Raw genomic sequence first — 20,327 nt, forward strand, 5'->3', positions numbered from 1 at the left:
CATCTGGTACAAAATCTAACAGACTTTTTCCCAGATTGGAGACAAATATCACGAGGGGCCACGAGCTTAGGGTGAGGGGGGAGAGGTATAATTTGGGTGCGAGAGGGAGGTTTTTCACACAGAGGGTCGTGGGGGTATGGAATGTACTACCGAGTAAGGTGGTGGAGGCAGGCATGCTGGACTTGTTTAAGGTTTACTTCGATAGGCACATGAGTGAAACAGGGATGGAGGGTTATAGGAGACGGTTTTAAATAAGGGTCAGAGACTCGGGACGTTCCTGGAAATCTAATGCTACGTGTTGATGTTTTGTCTCTTTTACTCCGCAGGTGTGTCGGTCCACCTTGTTGTCTAACGGGGGGCATGCACACGGGGGGTCGTGTGTGGGCTGCTCTTGGATGTTTCGAGAGTGGCCTAGTACTTCACATCGTTTGTGTGTCCTTCAAACTGGACCAGCAGATGGGCAGCATGACAGTTCAGTGACTATCACTGCTAGCTGTGCAGATACATGGATTTGGGCCGGTGTCTGTGGGAGTTTGCGCATTCTCCCTGTGGTTGCGTGGGTTTCCTCCGGGTGCTCCGGTTTCCTCCCACACCCCAAAGATGTGCTCTTAGGCTGATTGGTGGAACAAATTGCCCCTAAATTATTCTCCCCTGAATCTGGTTTCCAATGGGGGTACCATAAGCATAGACACGGGTCAAGGGAGGTGTAGGAAAAATACATTGTTAAGATGGCAGCGCGGGCTCGTTGGGCCGAAGGGTCTGTTTCCCGTGCTGTGTTGTTCTTTGTAAAACCGTTAGGAAGGGACATCTGGGATTCTGATCCCACATCAGTGAAGGAAAAGCAATATATTCCAAGTCAGAATGGTGTGTGGTTTGGAAAGAAATCTGAAGCTGGTTGGTGTTCCATCCTTCTGATAGCCTTGCCCATCTCGGTGATGGATAGTGCCTGTTTGGATGATGCTGTCTCAGGAACCTTGGTGAGCTGCTCCATTCCACCTTGTATGTGGTAAAATCCTGCCACTGTGTGTCAGTGGTAGAGACAGTCAATGTTTAATTTGGTGAATGGCCAGCTGATCCAGTGGCTCCTTTTCCCTGGATGAGCTTCTTCAGTGTTTCTGAAGCTGCATCAATCCAGCAAGATGGGCAGATTCCATCACACTGCTGACTTGTGCCTTGGGCAACAATTTGGGAGACAGGAGGTAAGTTCCTCATCTCTGAATTCCCAGGCTGTGATCTACCCTTGGAGCCACAGTGTTTACAGTTCAGTGTCTGTTCAATGGTCCCAGTGCGGCCCCACCACTCAGGATGTTGATGGTCGAGGATTCAGTGATGGTGCTGTCACTCAATGTAAAGGGAATGTGATTAGATTGCCTTCTGTTGGAGATGGTCCTTCCCTGGCATTTGTGTAGTGAAACATTACTTGCCATTTATCAGATTAAGCCTGAATGTTCTTCAGACCTTTAGACATTAGATCCGTTGAAGAGTCATCCAGACTTGAAGGGTTCACTGTTCTCTCTCCACAGAAGCTGTCAGGATGCTGGGATTTTCCAGCATTTTCTGTTTTGTTCGGGTCTTGCTGATTGTGGACATGGACTGCTTCAGTATCTGAGGAATTGTGAACAGTACTGAGCATTGTACAATCATTAGTGAGCATCCTCACTCTGACCTTATAATGGAAGGAAGGTCATTGATAAAGCAATTGAAGGTGGTTGGGCTTCGGACATCACCCTGAGGAACGCTGTAAATGCGCCTAGTTTGGGGGCATTTAAGAGATCCGTGGATATGTTTATGGACGAAAAGGGATTGGTTTAGGTTAGAGGGTCATTGTTTTTTAACTGGTCGGCGCAACATCGTGGGCCGAAGGGCCTGTTCTGCGCTGTAATGTTCTACGTTCTATGTTCTAACTCCTGCAGTGATGATCATGAGGCACTGGAAGGATTCCACATTTTCTGATGATCAAGAGCAGACTGATGGATTAGTAATTCACCAGATTGGATTTGTCCTGCTTTGTTCCCCATTGTCCGGTAGATCCAGTGTTGTAGCTGTACTGGAACAGCTTGGCTCGGGGAATGGTTAGTTATGGAACACAATTTTTCAGTACCATTGCTGGGGTACTGCCAGGCTGACAGATTTTACAGTACGCAGTGCCTTCAGTCATTTCTTTACCTCACATGCAGTGAATCAAATTGATATCTGTAATGCTGGGACCTCAGGAGGAGGCTGAGATTAATCATTCTACTCAGCACTTCTGGCTGAAGGTGGCACTGATGCTCTGGGTTCCCTCATCAGTAATGATGGAATTCTTGTGGAATGTTTATAGAATCATATAATTCCCACAGTGTAGGAGGCCCTTTGGCTCATCGAGTCTTCACCAATTCTTTGAAAGAATATCATATCCAGGCCCTGTCTCTGTAACTCCACATATATGGCCCACTGATCCCCCTAACCTACACACCCTGAGACACTTAGGACAACTTAGCATAGCCAATCAACCGAACTTGCAGATCTCTGGACAGTGGGAGAAAATTGGAGTACCCAGAGGGAACCCGCACAGACACTGGGAGAATGTGCAAACTCTACACATGATGTCACCCAAGGCTGGAATTGAACCCTGGTCCCTGGCGTTGTGAGGCAGCAGCGTTAACCACTGTGCCACTGGGTCGCGTAATGTAAACGGCATGTCCAACATTTGTGGCATGTCTAACTCTATTTCTGACTGGATACGGTAAGACAGGAAATCTCTAATCTGATCCATTGGTTTTGGTGTGATGGAGCTCGGTCTATCATATGCTACATCCGCTCTGTGGTCTGGTGGCCGTGTGCTGGAGCTTCACCAGGTTCACATCTCATTTTTAGATAAACCCAATTCTCATTTGTTGATATATGTAAAGAAAATTAATCGTAGAAACACAGTACTGGTTGCTGGGGAAAGCCCACTGTCAGCTTCCTATAAATGAAAAGGTACAGTTCACCTCTCCTGCCTGCTTCCTGTCATGATGTGGAGATGCTGGCGTTGGACTGGGGTAAACACAGTGAGAAGTCTGACAACACCAGGTTTTAGTCCAACCGATTTATTTGATAGTAAACTCACAAGCTTTCGAGGTTTCCCTGTACGTCAGGCGAATGGAGAGTTCTGGCCTCAGGCAGAGCATATAACAGCACAGACAGTTTACAGAATACTGATCAGAATGCGAATCTTTACACCTAACCTGCTGTTCAAGTCCTAAAGTGGCCGACAATGTGAGTGGAAGGAGCACTGATCACAGGTTAAAGAGATGTGTATTGTCTCCAGACAGTACAGTAAGTGAGGTTTTGCAAACCCAGGCAAGTCACGGGGGTTGCAGATAGTGCGACATGAACCCAAGATCCCTGTTCAGACTGTCCTCATGTGTGTGGAACTTGGCTATCAGTCTCTGTTCAGCGACACTCAGATAACTTCATATCCAGCCTGCCTTTGTCTCTTTTATTTCATGGTCTCCAACTAAGCTTATTATACATCTACTAATAGCGGACAGTGTTTTTAATAACAGGAATACTGATAGCAATGGTATATTTAGTATCGCTATTTATGTTCTTAAAAACAATGTCCATTATTAATAGGGAGATGATTCAGACTATTCTGCACTGGGATTATTGCCATTTCCAGCTGAGCTGTGCCTTGAACTGCTGGACTGTGAGCTCTGGAATTCTCTTCATAACCCTCCCCACCTCCATCTCTGCATTCTCTTTTAAGATGCTCCTTAAGCTCCGTTTAATATAAATTTGAGAGTGGATCCCTCGGGATAAAACTCATCAGAATTCCATGTAGTTTGTAATCTGCCTTACCAATATACAGCAGTTTTCTTTGTTTAATTAAACTGAGAAGCTGACAGACAGAAACATCTATAATCTGAATGACAAATTAAACTAAATTAAACATGTGACCAGCCATATCTGGTAATTCTATAAACATTTAATTGTTTTGTCCACCTTTTTTATTCTCATGAATGGTTTTGAGAATAATTATAAATGATTAGTTAAATCTTTCACTCGTGAATCTCGCAGTTTATTGTAACTCAGGTTCAGACACATCACTGACTGGTTTGTACTGAGAGCAGAGGTGAGAATATCTGAGGCTGTTACTCTCCAAACTGGAGATCAGAGAGAGAAAGATTTCAGGAATCAGAGTGAATCCGTGATGTTTAACACGAATACTGACAGGAATGATGTGGAATGGTTATTAATGACACTATTACTGACACTGATAATAATTTACAGTGTTATACATTCACTGATTATTAACACAATCTCACACAGTCTGATACTTACTCCAGTTTCTGTATTTTACATTCTGGATTCCTCAGAGCCGCAGACAATAGTTTCACTCCTGAATCTCCAACTTTATTGCCACCCAGACTGAATGGAGAAAGTGAGAAACACATTAAATTCAGATTAATGTTCAGCAGGAGAAATAGCTGGATCTATTTTTGTGTCAGAAACTTAGCACCAATGGTGAACTGATTTAAGTTACGATACCTTACCCAAGTTGATCTTTCTCTACACCCTAGCTATGACTGTAACACTACATTCTGGACTCTTTCCTTTCCTTCTCTTTGTACGGTAAGCTTGGGCACTAATAAATGTGACAATAATAAATAATATCAAACCCTTTCTGTTGAATGGAAAAGGCAACAGTCAGCATTGAAAAATGATGAACAATTCACTCTCACTGGTTTGCCTATTGGGGGAATCCACTTCTACATCTCTCAAAATGTATATTTTGTTTAATTGTCCATGGGATATGGGTGTCGATGGCTAGACCAGCATTTATTTCCCACTGCTAATGGCCCCTGGGGGAGGAGATGCCCATATCCTGTGAACAAGAAAGTAATTTTAAACATGTCCCACATTCTGGTCTCATTTCCTGATCATCAGAATTACCCTCCTGAATCTCACTGACCCTGCTACATTTCCGGAAATTCAAATCATTTCTGCTGTTACAGAAATCCAGGATTTTATGAGAATTGTAGATTTTACGGAGAGTTAAATGGTAAAGCTGTGAGAGTGGATCTCTCTTAGTGCCTCTTAACTATTGACATTGTATCATCTATCTCAGTTTGTTGGAGTGGATGAAGGGAGGGCCAGGAGCCAGTAACCACAACCTAAAAGAGTGGGTCTATCTAATTTAGTCAAGTCTGTGGCTCCAGCCTGGAGCAGTGCTGTTAAACTTAGCTGATTGTCGGAGGGTCAGTTAATCATTTAACTACTCTGAGGCGGCCCACACTGAGTTCAAAAGGGAAATGGTGAATCTAATAGTGACACAGAGGAAAACTAAATCCATTGGTTGGTAAACAAAAAATGCTGTTTGCTACTGGCTTTATATTGCTGTGAATTGGAGGAAGCAACAGAAAGGGTCAATGACGGTTCTGCTGTTGATGTGGTGTACACGGATATTCAAAAATCATCTGATGCAGTGACACAACAGACTTGTGACATAAGCTCATTAAATAAATGGGAAAGTATTAATGTGGATACAAAATTGGGTGAATAAAGAGTAATGGATATTTTCCAGGCTGGAGGGTGTCTATAGTGGAGAACCCTAGCGGTCAGTATTGGGATTCCTGCTTTTCCCTGATATATATGAATGATCTCGGTGTTTACAGTCTTGGGGAAAATTTCAAAGTTTGTTGATCACAGAAATTTTTTGAGGCATCAGAAACTGTGAGGAGGGGAGCTTGGGACTGAAAAACAGACATAAGAACATAAGAAATAGGAGCAGGAGTAGGCCATCTAGCCCTTCGAGCCTGCCCCGCCATTCAATAAGATCATGGCTGATCTGTCGTGGCTCAGTTCCACATTCCCGCCCTCTCCCCATAACCCTTAATCCCCTCTCTTATCAAGAACCCATCAACCCGCTTCTTAAAAATATTTAGCGAGGCAGCCTCCACCACTTCAACGGGCAGAGAATTCCAGAGATTCACCACCCTTTGAGTGAAGAAGTTCCTCCTCAACTCCGTTCTAAACCGCCTCCCCTTTATCTTGAGGCTGTGCCCCCTAGTCCTACTGTCTTTTTTGAGCGGGAAGAGTCTCTCCACCTCTATCCTATCCATCCCATTCATCATCTTATACGTCTCAATGAGATCTCCCCTCATTCTTCTAAACTCTAACGAGTACAAGCCTAGTTTATTCAGCCTCTCCTCATAGCTCAATCCCCTCAACTCCGGTATCAGCCTAGTAAACCTCCTCTGCACTCCCTCCAAGGCCAAAATATCCTTGCGCAGGTGCGGCGCCCAAAACTTCACACAGTACTCCAGCTGCGGCCTCACCAATGCCCTATACAGCTGCAGCAAGACCTCCCTACTTTTATATTCAATCCCCCTCGCTATGAAGGCCAGCATCCCATTCGCCTTCCTGACCACTTGCTGCACCTGCAAGCTGGGTTTTTGCGACTCATGCACAGACCATGGTGGAGTGTACAGATCGGTGGCAGATTAAGTTCAATGCAGAGACAGGTGAGGTGAGACTTTCAGGAAACATGTACATGAGGAAGCAATATAAAATAATCGGTAGAATTGTTAACGGATTGCAGGATCAGAGGGACTGGACGTATATGTACATCGATCATTGCTGTTAGCAGGGTAAGTGTAGGTAGCAGTTAATAATGAATACAGCATCTTGGGCTTCACTGTTATGAAATAGTTTATGTTTGTGGGTATCAGATAATAATCCCTGAGTTTAAGTTTAATTTGTGTTTCTGTGCTTGTGAGCTCAGAAAGGGCCAAAACTTTAATTTCACTTCATGTTAAACAAAGCTGCCTGCCTGGTTTCACATTAAACTGTCCCTGCATTTTAATTTAAGGGTTACGATACTGTAAGAGTTATAGAGGTTAAGAAAATGGTTGCTTATATTCAGAGACCCACAGTGAATGATAGAAACACTGAGTTTCAGTTGTAACCAGTTAACCCAAGAAGCAAGACGGTGTTTACAGAGGCTGCCAGGAGAGGCAGGGCAATGCAGGGATTCAGAAAGCAGAACCCAAAATTTAAATCACCATCAGAAACCAAGAAGGGAAAGAGGAGTGTCAGGAAGATAGAAGTCAAAGTGACAATAAAACCTGAATCTGAACAAGCTACTGCTCCCAAAGTTAAAGAGAGGAGCAGAGAGAGGCTCCCAGTTCCAGACAGAGCTGCTAAATGTGGACATGGTAAAGTTTGCTCACGAGTATCCAGACATCTGATATAATCCTAAAGTTGGTGACACCTTCATACAGCCAAGAGGAGCTGTGTACTGCTGGCCTGGCTGAGTATGGAGGAATACTGAAAGGAAACATTGAAATATTGGAGGGGGATCCTTGGTGAAGGCATCTGAGAGGAAGTGTTGGTTGGGAAAAGATTCCAAAGGCTGTTTTTCCCCTGGAGTGAAGTTTCTGGAGCAGAAGGAAGAGTCCCAGTGAGACGAGTTTTCTCACATTGTTACAAACATTTGGGGGGATTTGATGAAGAATCCACTGCAGTTACTTTGGGCGGCATCTGTCACTTGGTTTCAGAGATGGGGTAGCTGAACACGGGTGGCTTGTTGGTTTACACTGACTGTGTACTTACTGAGAGCATTAGAGCAAAGATCTATTCTGTAACTCATGTCATCCTTACAGATCTGCAGACATCTGTGAAGTTAGAAGGGTGAAGTAGTGGGGCACTGTAGTTTTTTCTTAACAAAGGTTTTAGTCTTTTGTTAAAAGTTAATCGACTGCCTTGTTATTCTGTTCATCTACATTTCTAAACAATAAATAAAAGTCACGATTTACTAAGCCGGTGTTCTGCTCTTAGACCTGACTGTCCAGAAATCAGCTGGGATCATAACATTGTCAATAGGGGCATCGAGTACAAGAGCAAGGAGGCTGTGCCAAATCTGAAAAAAGATCTCACTGCACCGTGTCATACTTTAGGAAGGCTTAGAACACATTGGAGAGAGTGCTGAAGATGTTTACAAGATTGGCTACAAGGATGTGAAACTTAAGTCACGAGGATCGATTGGAGAGGTTGTTCTCCTTGGAAGGAAGAATGCTAAGAGGAGATTTGAAATATTCAAAATAGTGATGGTGCTGGACAGAGCAGGTAGCAAATCAACATTTGCTGTTTGGACAAGGATCAACAACACAATTTAAATTGATTTGCAAAAGATGCAAATACAGTGTGAAAAAAACAACTTTTTTTTAAACAGAGTGAGTGGTTCAGGTTTTATGAGGCTGCAGTGAAAGAGAAAACTGGTGGGCTGCTGTAACCTAACAGGGAGGTTTATTTCCATAACTGCCCAATGTAAAGTTTAATACAAGACTGAACTTCCACTTCAACCCTGATTGATGTCACCGGTGATCACATGAATTATAAAGGGACACTGTCCGATATAACACACACCAACTATAATACATGAGAGGCAGCGTATAGGAAAATAATCCTGATTATAATGAGCTACAAACTGTAAGCTGTACTGAACACAGAAACAATTATTTTTCTAGCATCATACAGAATCAGATGGTTTTTGTTGGGAGAGTGAAATATTTATTTTTAAATTTTGTAGGGAGGCCTTTACACCTCTAATTATTTAAAATGTATCCCAATAATGCTTTCATTCACTCAAGGAATGTGATCATCGCTGGTTTTGCCAACATTTACTGTCCATGCCTATTTGCCCACGAGAATCTGCCTTCTTGAAATGATGTAGTTTTATCAGAGAATCATCGATTTATTACAGGTTCAGAATGAGGCCAATCGGCCCATCATATCTGCAGCTGCTCTGAAATGAACATTATTACTTTACACCATTCTCCCACACTTTCTCTGTGACCATTGGACATTGTTTCTCTCTCGACTTCCTTAACTGAACATGCCTCTGTTTTATTAGAACAAAGGAAATGGTTTTTCAACAATGAAAATATTCGCTATGAGACCAAACAAACAGTTACCTCAACTCCTGACACTTGTGCAGAACGGGTCCCAGCCGCTGGAGCCCTTCACACTGAATGTGGCATTGCTGTAGATCGAGGTGTTTTATTGTATCACAGAGTCCAATGACATGAGACAGGGCTGCACAGTCAATCGGGGTCAGTCCCAATCCACTAAATGAAAGTGTTTTCACAGATCCCACTGTGTTCTCAGCCAGTGCTTTATTCTGAGACTCAAACAGGTAGTGGAATGTATTCAGGAGCTTCCTTTTCCCAGTTTCAGTCTCTGTGTCTCCAATCTGCCCTTCAACCTTCTCCTTCACCCAGTCAATCACTCGGCAGGTTGTTTGATGAGGAAATTTACCCAGAAACTCCTCCAGGGGTCGAGCTGACTGTGGGGAGGAGAGACCAGCAACAAAACGGAGAAATATCTCAAATCGCCCATCTTCCTCGCTGTGAGCTTCACTGAGGAGTTTCCCGATATCCCCGGGATCTGGAGTCAGGAATTGTGTGAGTGCAGATACAAACTCTTGGATGGTGAGGTGTGGGAATGTGTAAACCACACTCTGGGCAGAATCATCTCTCTCCAAAAGTTCCATCAGGAACCCAGATAGGAACTGGGAAGGTTGTAGATTGTACTCAATCAAATCTGCATTTCCAAACACAATCTTCTTCTGGGAGACTCCTGTGTAGGCCATCTCACCAAGCTTCAGTAACACATCACGGGGGTTTTCAATCTCATGGCCATGGTTTTTCAGAATGTTGTAAATATAGTAGGAATATAGTTGGGTGATGGTCTTGGGAACTTGCTGCTGTTTCCTGTCTCTTTGTGTAAAGAAGGGACCCAGTGACAGAGCGAGAATCGAGCAGTAGGAAGGGTTGTAACACATGGTGTACAGGATCTCGTTCTCCTCCACGTGTTTGAAAACAGCTGCTGCCACCGTCTGATCTTCAAAAAACTTGTTGAAATATTCCTTCCGTTCATCACCAACAAATCCCAGGATTTCAGCCCAGACACTGATCTCAGCCTTTTCTAATAAATGTAATGCAGTGGGGCGGCTGGTCACTAGCACTGAACATCCTGGGAGCAGCTTGTGCTGTATTAAACTGTACACAATGTCAGACACTTCACACCAGCATTCAGGATCTGTGCACATGGACTGAGGGTCTGTATTTCTCCGATTGTCGGCAAAATCAATCGTGTCCTTGAATTCATCCAAACCATCGAATATAAACAGCAATCCCTCTGGGTTCTTCCAGAGCTCTCCCAGAATATTCCCAAGGTAAGGATAGAAGAACAGTATCAGATTCCTCAGGTTTATTCTACAGTTAATAGTGTTCAAATCCCGGAATTTAAAACTGAAGACAAATTGAAAGTGTGGGTATATTTTCCCAGTGGCCCAGTCATAAACAATCTTTTGTACCATTGTTGTTTTTCCGATTCCCGGGACTCCGCTCACTGCTGCTGAATTCCCAGATTCGGATTTTCTCTGGGAAAAGCTGCTCTGGAACAATTGATCAGTTCGTATTTTTTCCAGTTCTCTCCGGAGATGTTTCTCTCTCCATTCTTCATGGTCTCGGCCTCTTGCCAGCAGTTCATGTTCGACAAGTGTCCGATCTCGAACATTGGAAATAACCGTTAGCTCAGCGTATCGATCAACCAGCTGGAAAATCTTAACCTTCTCCTTTATGAGGATAGTGTTCACTCTCAGTGTTTCAGTTTGTACCCGGAGTGTCTCCTTGTGTTTCTGTTGGAGATCTTCAATCAGAACAGAGAGAAAATGTTAGTTGCATTAAGACACTGTCTTTGCTGATTTGAGGGATTTATTTTACAGTCAGTCAAGGTTTGAGTAGGATATAAAATTGAGTTAATTGGAAACCTCATTTGACAATGATTAATTTCCACAACGTTTCAGATCGTCACTTAATTCCAATATTTCTATAACGTGTTGGGGGTGATTCTCCCAAACAGGAATCTAAATGTCGAATGTGTGTAAAAACTGGAGTAAATCATGCTGGACTTTTCAGCGGGAGTTTCAGAATGAATCTCCCACAATCTGTGCACAGCAGAGTGGACGAGTGTGAATCAGATGGAAGATCAGTGAATGGAGCCTATTCCGGTTGGAGAGACCGGCAGCATCGCACTGAGTGGCTACTGTGCGTGCGATGTGTCAGCACAAAGATCGGCGCATGCGTAGTGACCCCACACTGCCGGCACCCTGGTCATTAGGCCCATGAACACACCCAGGCCATCATTACCCTCCACCCCCACACAGTCCTGACCCATCCCCCCACCCCGACATAGGTTTCACACCCCCCAGCAGGCTGGTCCCCTCTCCCCACCCTGATGGCCAGCCCCAATCGCTGTCCCTCCCTCCCTCTGTCACTCAGCCAGAATGCAGAGTGGAAGCGGGACTCCCCACCCTCACTCCCACAGGCCAGATCCCCATTAGGCCCTGAACTCTTGGCACTGCTCAATACCCAGTAGACAGTGCCAAGGTGTCCTGGACATTAGGACTCTGCCCCTTTGGCAGTGCCAGGGGCCCAGGCTGGCAATGCCCAGGGTACCCCAGCCACCTCCACCCTCCTAGGGGCTTCGATGTCATCCCCTTCACTCCAGTGGGGTCTGTTCGTCAGCTCCCTACAAAATCCTGTTGGAGTGAACAACTCCTGACGTGAGGTGGTGACAGGGAGAGAGGCTAACGGGCATGGAAATTTCAGTGCTGGGCTTGCTAATGACTTTTAAGCAGATTCAAATGCACATTGTAATAATTTATACAGCTCCGCACTGATCTCTGGCACAGAGCTGACGGCACCCCCTCTCATGTCAGTATACCTTTATCTAGGAAGGAAACCAAATCTATACACAGTACTCCAGGTGTGAACCTACCAGCACCTGGTGCAGCTGCAACATAGCCTCCCTGTTTTTAAACTCCATCCGTCTATCAATGAAGGACAAAATTATATTTGAGTTCTTGCACAGTGACACCCAGGTCCCTCTGCACAGCAGCATGCTGCAATTTTTTACCATTTAAATAATAATCCATTTTACTGTTATTCCTACCAAAATGGGTGACCTCACATTTATCAATATTGTACTCCATTTGCCAGAGCCTCGCCCACTCACTTACACTATCTATATTACATTGTAGACTTTCATCAGCCTCTGCACACTTTTCCCTGCTACTCACCCTAGTGTCATCTGCCAATTTTGACATACAACTCAAAATCATCACTGTAAATCATAAACAATTGCAGTCTCAATCCTGAGGCACACTAGTCATTGATCGCCAACCAGAAAAAAACACCCATTTACCCCCAATCTTTTCTTTCTGTTAGTTAGAACATCCAGACACACAGGAACTCTGTACTGAGATTCACACAGTACCGGGTTTCGACTGGGTGTGTACAAGACTTCAGAATTAATAGCAATTAACAGCTGGATTAAGTGAAAAGATGCATTAGTCACATAATTTTGGGAAAAAAAGGAGAGATGATATGAATTGTAATTTGAAACTATGTATGGTTGAGTATTAATGATAAAACCGAATCATGCTCCACCCAATTTCCACAGTCTTTAATTTTCACTATCCCAGATTTTCACAATCTCTTAAAAAATCATTCAGATTCTCAGAAGTGAAATAGTTTATTATCTCCATTTCCTCTCTTACCTTTCAGGTTACTGGGTAATTCAGATAAACCATGTGCGATGTCCATATAATCAAACGAATCAGCACCTGTTTAAATAAATGAACTTCCATGAAAACAGCTCTGTGTAATATTACACTGATATCAGCAGTGTTTAAATGGGAAATTGAATTCACTGTGATTTACCGTACCAAGCTCCTGTATTTCTTTCAGTATTTTATTCAGCTTTGGGACTCCGTGACGCATTCTCACAAAGGATTCCCACATCACCCTTCGAGCCCGAGATCCTTTTCCCATCACCAGACTGAGGAGAAGTTTGGAACTGTCCGCCCGGTTTCCCTTATCCACGAGCTCAGTGACTTTCTATGAAGAATAATAATGAAGAATAATGAGACACAGAGTGAAAGATAAACACTGAGAATGAGATGGAAAGGATCTGCTCAGTGATGGGATTTCCCAGTTGTTTTCAGCTCAGAAATCAGTCACTGGGACAAGTCCTGATCCATAATAAACACAGACTGAAAATTCTCCTGAAATCTCGTTCCAATCATTAACAATAAACAAATGTGAATCAACTGAACTAGAAATCATGTGATTAGTTGTCTGTCCTTCAGTGTCCAACGCGATGGGACGGCACATTGACACAGTGGTTAGCACTGCTGCTTCACAGCTCCAGGGACCTGTATTCGATTCCTGGCTTAGCTCACTGTCTGTGTGGAGTTTGCACATTCTTCTAATGTCTGTGTGGGTTTCCTCCAGATGCTCCGGTTTCCTCCCACAGTCCAAAGATGTGCAGGTTAGCTTGTTTGTGCATCTGTTCTCCTGTAACGGAGACCAGCTAAGGATGTATCAAATGCCCATTATGGCTATCCATTATGATGTCCAGCAGTGGTAGGGAAATTACTGGACAGGAATCTTCAAAACAGGATTTATTCCCACTTGGAAATAAGTGGACGTACTTGTGAAGGGGAGGCCGTGTCTCACTAACTAGATCGAGTTTTTTGAGGAAGTGACGAAGATGATTGATGAGGATAGGGCAGTGGATGTTGTCTCTATGGGCTTCAGTAAGGCCTTTGACAAGGTCCCTCATGGCAGACTGGTGCAGAAGGTGAAGATGCATGGGACCAGAGGTGAGCTGGCAAGGTGGATATTAAACTGGCTCAGTCAAAGACAGAGGATTAGCAGTGGAAGGGTACCTTTCTGAAAGGAGGGCTGTGACAACTGGCGGTAGTCGGAGATCAGTGCTGGGAACTTTGCCATATATATATATATATAAATGATTTGGGGGAAAATGTAACTGGTTTGATTAGTAAGTTTGCTGATGAGACAAAGGTTGATGGATTTGTGGATAGCGATGAGGAACATCAGAGAATATAGCAGGATATAGATCGGTTGGAGACTTGGGCAGAGAGATGGCGGATGGAGTTTAAATTGGACAAGTGAGAGGTAATGCGTTTTTGATGTCTAATACAGAAAGGAAATACACAGTTAATGGCAGAACCCTTCGGAGTATTGATAGGCAAAGGGATCTGAGTGCACAGTTACACAGGTCACTGAAAGTGGCAATGCAGATGGAGAAGGTAATCAAGGCAGCATACGGCACACTGGCCTTCATCGCCTGGGGCACTGAGTTTAAAAATTGGCAAGTCATGTTATAGAACCTTAGTTGGAATATTGTGTTAAATTCTGGTCGCCACACTACCAGAAGGATATGGAGGTTTTGGAGAGGGTTCGGAAAAGATTTACCAGGGTGTTCCCTGGTGTGAAGGACATTAGCTATGAGGAAAGGTTGGAGAAACTTCCTTCTCACTGGAGTGATGATCTGATAGAAGTTTACAAGATTATGAGGAGCATGAACTGAGTGGATCATCAGAAGCTTTTTTCCCCAGGGTGAAGAGTCAGTTACTAGGGGGCACAGGTTTACGGTGCGAGGGGCAAGGTTTAAAGGAGATGTACAAGGCAAGTTTTTTAACAGAGGGTGGTGGGTACCTGGAACTCACTGCCGGGGAAGGTAGTGGAAGCAGATACGATAGTGACTTTAAGGGACGTCTTGACAAATACATGAATAGGATGGGAACAGAGGGATATGGTTCCCTGGAACCATAGACGGAATTAGTTAAGTCAGGCAGCATGGTCGGTGCAGGCTCGGAGGGTCGAAGGGCCTGTTCCTGTTTTTGTTCTTTGGGGTTAGCCATTTCCCAGTAATTCTATAATGATGAGGGCAGCCTTTGTTGTGGTGATGTGATTCCCTTGTATATCTCTGACTCTGGAAGAAGGAATAGCAGCATGGTACGGTCGGGTATTGGCCATGGTTTCTTCACTAGGCAGCACACGTTTTACCGATTCCTGTAATTTCACCTTGGCTGTGCCCTTTGGCAGTACTTGTAATAATTTATTGTCTGGTATCCACAACTCTCTGGCATATGTTCCCTAACACTCTTCGGGTCATCACTGCCTTTCGTTGATGGTCTTTTAAAGTTCCGATCTCACAAAGGTTGTCAAATAGGAGGCAGAGAGTGGGCGTCAATGGGTGCTATTCGGATTGGCGGTTGGTGACTAGTGGAGTGCCCCAGGGGTCGGTGCTGGGGCCTCAGCTTTTTACCATTTATATAGATGATCTGGAGGAGGGAACCGAGTGTATGGTGTCAAAATTTGCTGATGACACCAAGATTGGTGGAAAGGCAAATTGTGCGGAGGGTGTGGAGAGTCTGCAGAAGGATCCAGATAGGCTGGGCGAATGGGCCAGGAAATGGCAAATGGAATTTAATGTTGGCAAGTGTGAGGTGGTCCACTTTGGTAGGAAAAATGGTAGGAAGGACTATTACTTACGAGGCGAAAAACTGCAGCAGGCGACGGTGCAGAGGGACCTCAGGGTCCTTGTGCATGAGTCGCAAAAACCCAGCTTGCAGGTGCAGCAGGTGGTCAGGAAGGCGAATGGGATGCTGGCCTTCATAGCGAGGGGGATTGAATATAAAAGTAGGGAGGTCTTGCTGCAGCTGTATAGGGCATTGGTGAGGCCGCAGCTGGAGTACTGTGTGCATTTTTGGGCGCCGCACCTGCGCAAAGATATTTTGGCCTTGGAGGGAGTGCAGAGGAGGTTTACTAGGCTGATACCAGAGTTGAGGGGGTTGAGCTATGAGGAGAGGCTGAATAAACTGGGCTTGTACTCGTTAGAGTTTAGAAGAATGAGAGGAGATCTTATTGAGACGTATAAGATGATGAATGGGATGGATAGGATAGAGGTGGAGAGACTCTTCCCGCTCAGAAAGGACAGTAGGACTAGGGGGCACAGCCTCAAGATAAAAGGGGGGGGCGGTTTAGAATGGAGTTGAGGAGGAACTTCTTCACTCAAAGGGTGGTGAATCTCTGGAATTCTCTACCCGTTGAAGTGGTGGAGGCTGCCTCGCTAAATATTTTTAAGACGCGGGTTGATGGGTTTTTGATAGGAGAGGGGATTAAGGGTTATGGGGAGAGGGCGGGAAAGTGGAACTGAGCAGCGACAGATCAGCCATGATCTTATTGAATGGCGGGGCAGGCTCGAAGGGCTGGATGGCCTACTCTTGCTCCTATTTCTTATGTTCTTATGTTCTTAAAGGGTCCTTTAACACCTGGTTTACACAAACCCTCTCTATTAAAGACTGTTTACACAATGAGACTCTCCCCAGTTGGATGACTTTGCTGCCTGATGCCCCTTGCAGTTCCTGAGCACCTCGTCTGCTTTATTCTCACATTAGGTTATTGGAATTATTTGTTGTAAATCCAGACTGAGTTATACCAACAGCTTCTTTTGGTCTAGTTAGATTATTGATGCTGCAGACCAATCTATATCACCACAATTCATCTCGAGGCAGCAAGATTTCACAAATGTTCTGCTAATTTTCACCATCCAGACAGGAATTGGGTGACAGGTTCCCTACAGGTTTCTCAGCCACGTTGAAGTGGTATCTCTGGAGTATAACAGAGGGATTCGGGTCATGGAGGTTTTTCCCTCGCTCTACTAGTTCATCAATAGTTTAAGTCAGGAACATGCAGCAAGGTCAAACTTTTTAAATCATACTGAATGTCAGGGCCTCGCATGCTCTCAACAATATTACATTTGTTTTTCATCTCCTTCAATGTTGCTAACATGAAATTAGTAATGCACGCTCTCTGTACACTCTTATCATAGGGCTCAGGTTTCCCAAAAACAAACATATTTCCTTTTCATTACTGAAGCTACTTGATGAATGTAGTCGTCTGCAGAGGCGAGTCCTCATCGCCAATGCAGAAAGCCTCCAAATCCACTTCCCCATAACCAGAAACCATTTATTGAAAATCAAAAGGAAGAACAGCAATCACAACTTACAGCAAGTCTGTATCCCAGAACCAGCAGTCCGGTTAAAGCCTCCGCTCAAACAGAAAATTTGTACTTCAAAAAGCCAGCAGGAGATTTAATGACCATCTCCCATGTCCTTTCTGGCCATCATAACACTCATCTACACAACTCATTGAGCCAGGGTTAGGCCTCTGGTTTGATTATAATGGTGGAGTGATGGATGTGTGATGTTATTATTGAATAGATTGAGGTGATCAGCAATGCTGCACCTGATAAATCTATTACATTTCACAGGGACATAGCATCACACAACACCACACCCACTCCTCAGTTTGAAGAAGGTTCTTCATCTCCAACACAGACAGTACACTGAGTCTTACCAACACTGTCATAAACAAGTGAATCTGCCACAAGTTCAGCCTGGATAGTTCAGTCAGTAATCGTGCTGCCAAGACATCCTTGATTGGAGAAATTAAGCTGTTTTGCCTCTTTTTCTAGACCATTTCAGAGGGCAGTGAGTAGTCAAACACATTTCTGTGTGTCTGGATCCACAAACAGGCCAGCTTGAGTCAGGACAGCAGGTTTCCTCAGCTAAAATCACAGGTAAGATGCCTGAAGATTGAAGGGTGGCAAATGTTGTGCCTTTGTTTAAGGGCCGAAGAGAAAAGTCTGGAAACTAGAGGCTGGTGAACCTCACATCTGTCATCGGGAAGTTGTTTGAAGATATTTTGAAAGACAGATTCTACAGACATTTAGAGACGCAATGACTGATAGAGGACAGGCAGCATGGTTTTGTGAATGGAAAATCATGTCTCTCAAATTTGATTGAGTTTTTTGAAGGAGTAACCAAGAAGGTAGATGAGGGAAGTGCAGTTGATGTTGTCTACATGGACTTTAGTAAGGTCTTTGACAAGGTACTGCATGGTAGGTTGCTGCATAAGGTTAAATCTAACGGGATCCAGGGTGAGGTATCTAAATGGATCCAAAATTGGCTTGATGACAGAGGGTGGTTGTATTGGGCTGTTTTTCAAACTGGAAGCCTGTGACTAGTGATGTGCCTCAGGGATCGGTGCTGGGTGTACTGTTATGTGTCATTCATATTAATGATTTGGATGAGAATTTAGTCAGCATGGTTCGTAAGTTTGCAGATGACATCAAGATTGGTGGCATGGCAGACAATGAAGACAGTTATCTAGCATTGTAACAGCCAGTGGGCTGACCAATGGCAGATGGAGTTTAATTTCGACAAATGCAAGGTGATGCATTTTGGTAGATTGAACCAGGACAGGACTTACTCAGTTAATGGTAGGGCATTGGTGAGAGTTACAGAACAAAGAGGTCTAGAGGCACAAGTTCATAGCTCCTTGAAAGTGGACAGAGTGGTGAAGAAGGCATTCGGCATGCTTGGTTTTATTAGTCAGAACATTGAATACAGGAGTTGGGATGTCTTCAAGTTGTACAAGACATTGATAAGGCCACACTTGGGATAACGTATCCAGTTCTAGTCACCCTATTATAGGAAGTATATTATTAAACTAGAAAGAGTGCGGAAAATATTTACTAGGACGCTACTTGGACTTGATGGATCGAGTTGTAAGGAGCGGCTGGATAGACTGGGAGTTTTTTCCTCTGGAGCATAGAAGGCTGAGAGGTGATCTTATAGAGGTCTATAAAATAATGAGGGGCACAGATCAGCGAGATAGTCAACATCATTTCCAAAAGGTAGAGGAGATTAAACTAGAGCGCATAGTTTAAGGTGAGAGGGGAGAGATACAAAAGGGTCCAGAGGATGGTGTGTGTCTGGAACAAGCTGCCAGAGGTAGTAGTAGAGGTGGGTACAACTTTGTATTTTAAAAGTCATTGGGAGTTACACGAGATGGGTATGGAGGGATATGGGACAAACGGGGCAATTGGAACTAGCTTTGGGGTTAAAAATGGGGCAGCATGGATAAGCTGGGCTGAACGGACTGTTTACATGCTGAAAATCTCTATGACTTTATAAAGGGCCTTTGACGAAAATTGAATATTAATGTCAAAGCATGTTCCATGGTGTTTTAAAGCTCCGATCTCATAAGGGCTCCTTTAACACTGGTTTACACAAGCACCTGAGTGGATTTCTGGATTTTGAGACCAGATCTCCAGTTTGTGTATCCAGTAATCTCCCAATAAGCTGCGGGGCGAGTGCAGCCAAGCCCCTGTCCCCGGGGGGGGGCGAGTGCAGCCGAGCTCCTGTCCCCGGGGCGAGTGCAGCCGAGCTCCTGTCCCCGGGGCGAGTGCAGCCGAGCTCCTGTCCCCGGGGGGGGGCGAGTGCAGCCGAGCTCCTGTCCCTGGGGGGGGCGAGTGCAGCCGAGCTCCTGTCCCCGGGGGGGGCGAGTGCAGCCGAGCCCCTGTCCCCGGGGGGGGCGAGTGCAGCCGAGCCCCTGTCCCCGGGGGGGGCGAGTGCAGCCGAGCTCCTGTCCCCGGGGGGGGCGAGTGCAGCCGAGCTCCTGTCCCCGGGGGGGGTGAGTCCAGCCGAGCTCCTGTCCCCGGGGGGGGCGAGTGCAGCCGAGCTCCTGTCCCCGGGGGGGGCGAGTGCAGCCGAGCTCCTGTCCCCGGGGGAGGCGAGTGCAGCCGAGCTCCTGTCCCCGGGGGGGGCGAGTGCAGCCGAGCTCCTGTCCCCGGGGGGGGCGAGTGCAGCCGAGCTCCTGTCCCCAGGGCGAGTGCAGCCGAGCTCCTGTCCCCGGGGGGGGCGAGTGCAGCCGAGCTCCTGTCCCCGGGGGGGGCGAGTGCAGCCGAGCTCCTGTCCCCGGGGGGGGCGAGTGCAGCCGAGCTCCTGTCCCCGGGGGGGGCGAGTGCAGCCGAGCTCCTGTCCCCGGGGGGAGCGAGTGCAGCCGAGCTCCTGTCCCCGGGGGGGGGGCGAGTGCAGCCGAGCTCCTGTCCCCGGGGGGGGCGAGTGCAGCCGAGCTCCTGTCCCCGGGGGGGGTGAGTGCAGCCGAGCCGCTGAGTATAAGAACATAAGAAATAGGAGCAGGAGTAGGCCATCTAGCCCTTCGAGCCTGCCCCGCCATTCAATAAGATCATGGCTGATCTGTCGTGGCTCAGTTCCACTTTCCCGCCCTCTCCCCATAACCCTTAATCCCCTCTCTTATCAAGAACCCATCAACCCGCGTCTTAAATATATTTAGCGAGGCAGCCTCCACCACTTCAACGGGCAGAGAATTCCAGAGATTCACCACCCTTTGAGTGAAGAAGTTCCTCCTCAACTCCGTTCTAAACCGCCTCCCCTTTATCTTGAGGCTGTGCCCCCTAGTCCTACTGTCTTTTTTGAGTGGGAAGAGTCTCTCCACCTCTATCCTATCCATCCCATTCATCATCTTATACGTCTCAATGAGATCTCCCCTCATTATTCTAAACTCGAACAAGTACAAGCCTAGTTTATTCAGCCTCTCCTCATAGCTCAACCC

The 20,327-nt window shown here is 45.6% G+C and overlaps 1 protein-coding gene across 1 annotated transcript in view; it reads right to left on the bottom strand.

Moving 5' to 3' along the window:
• LOC145338784 (NACHT, LRR and PYD domains-containing protein 3-like) overlaps positions 1-20,327 on the bottom strand; it is a 72,078-nt gene that overhangs the window by 49,581 nt on the left and 2,170 nt on the right. The window contains exons 2-5 of the mRNA XM_080183177.1: positions 12,761-12,932; positions 12,593-12,658; positions 8,943-10,680; positions 4,309-4,395 (exon numbers count right to left, since the gene is read on the bottom strand). Of these exons, the coding sequence (XP_080039303.1) occupies positions 4,309-4,395; positions 8,943-10,680; positions 12,593-12,658; positions 12,761-12,932 (2,063 nt within the window). The remainder of the gene's footprint in view (positions 1-4,308; positions 4,396-8,942; positions 10,681-12,592; positions 12,659-12,760; positions 12,933-20,327) is intronic.

The sequence above is a fragment of the Carcharhinus amblyrhynchos genome, unplaced genomic scaffold, assembly GCF_965287045.1.
Source record: "Carcharhinus amblyrhynchos unplaced genomic scaffold, sCarAmb.v2.hapA chromosome_172, whole genome shotgun sequence".
In the NCBI taxonomy this organism is placed as follows: Eukaryota; Metazoa; Chordata; class Chondrichthyes; order Carcharhiniformes; family Carcharhinidae; genus Carcharhinus; species Carcharhinus amblyrhynchos.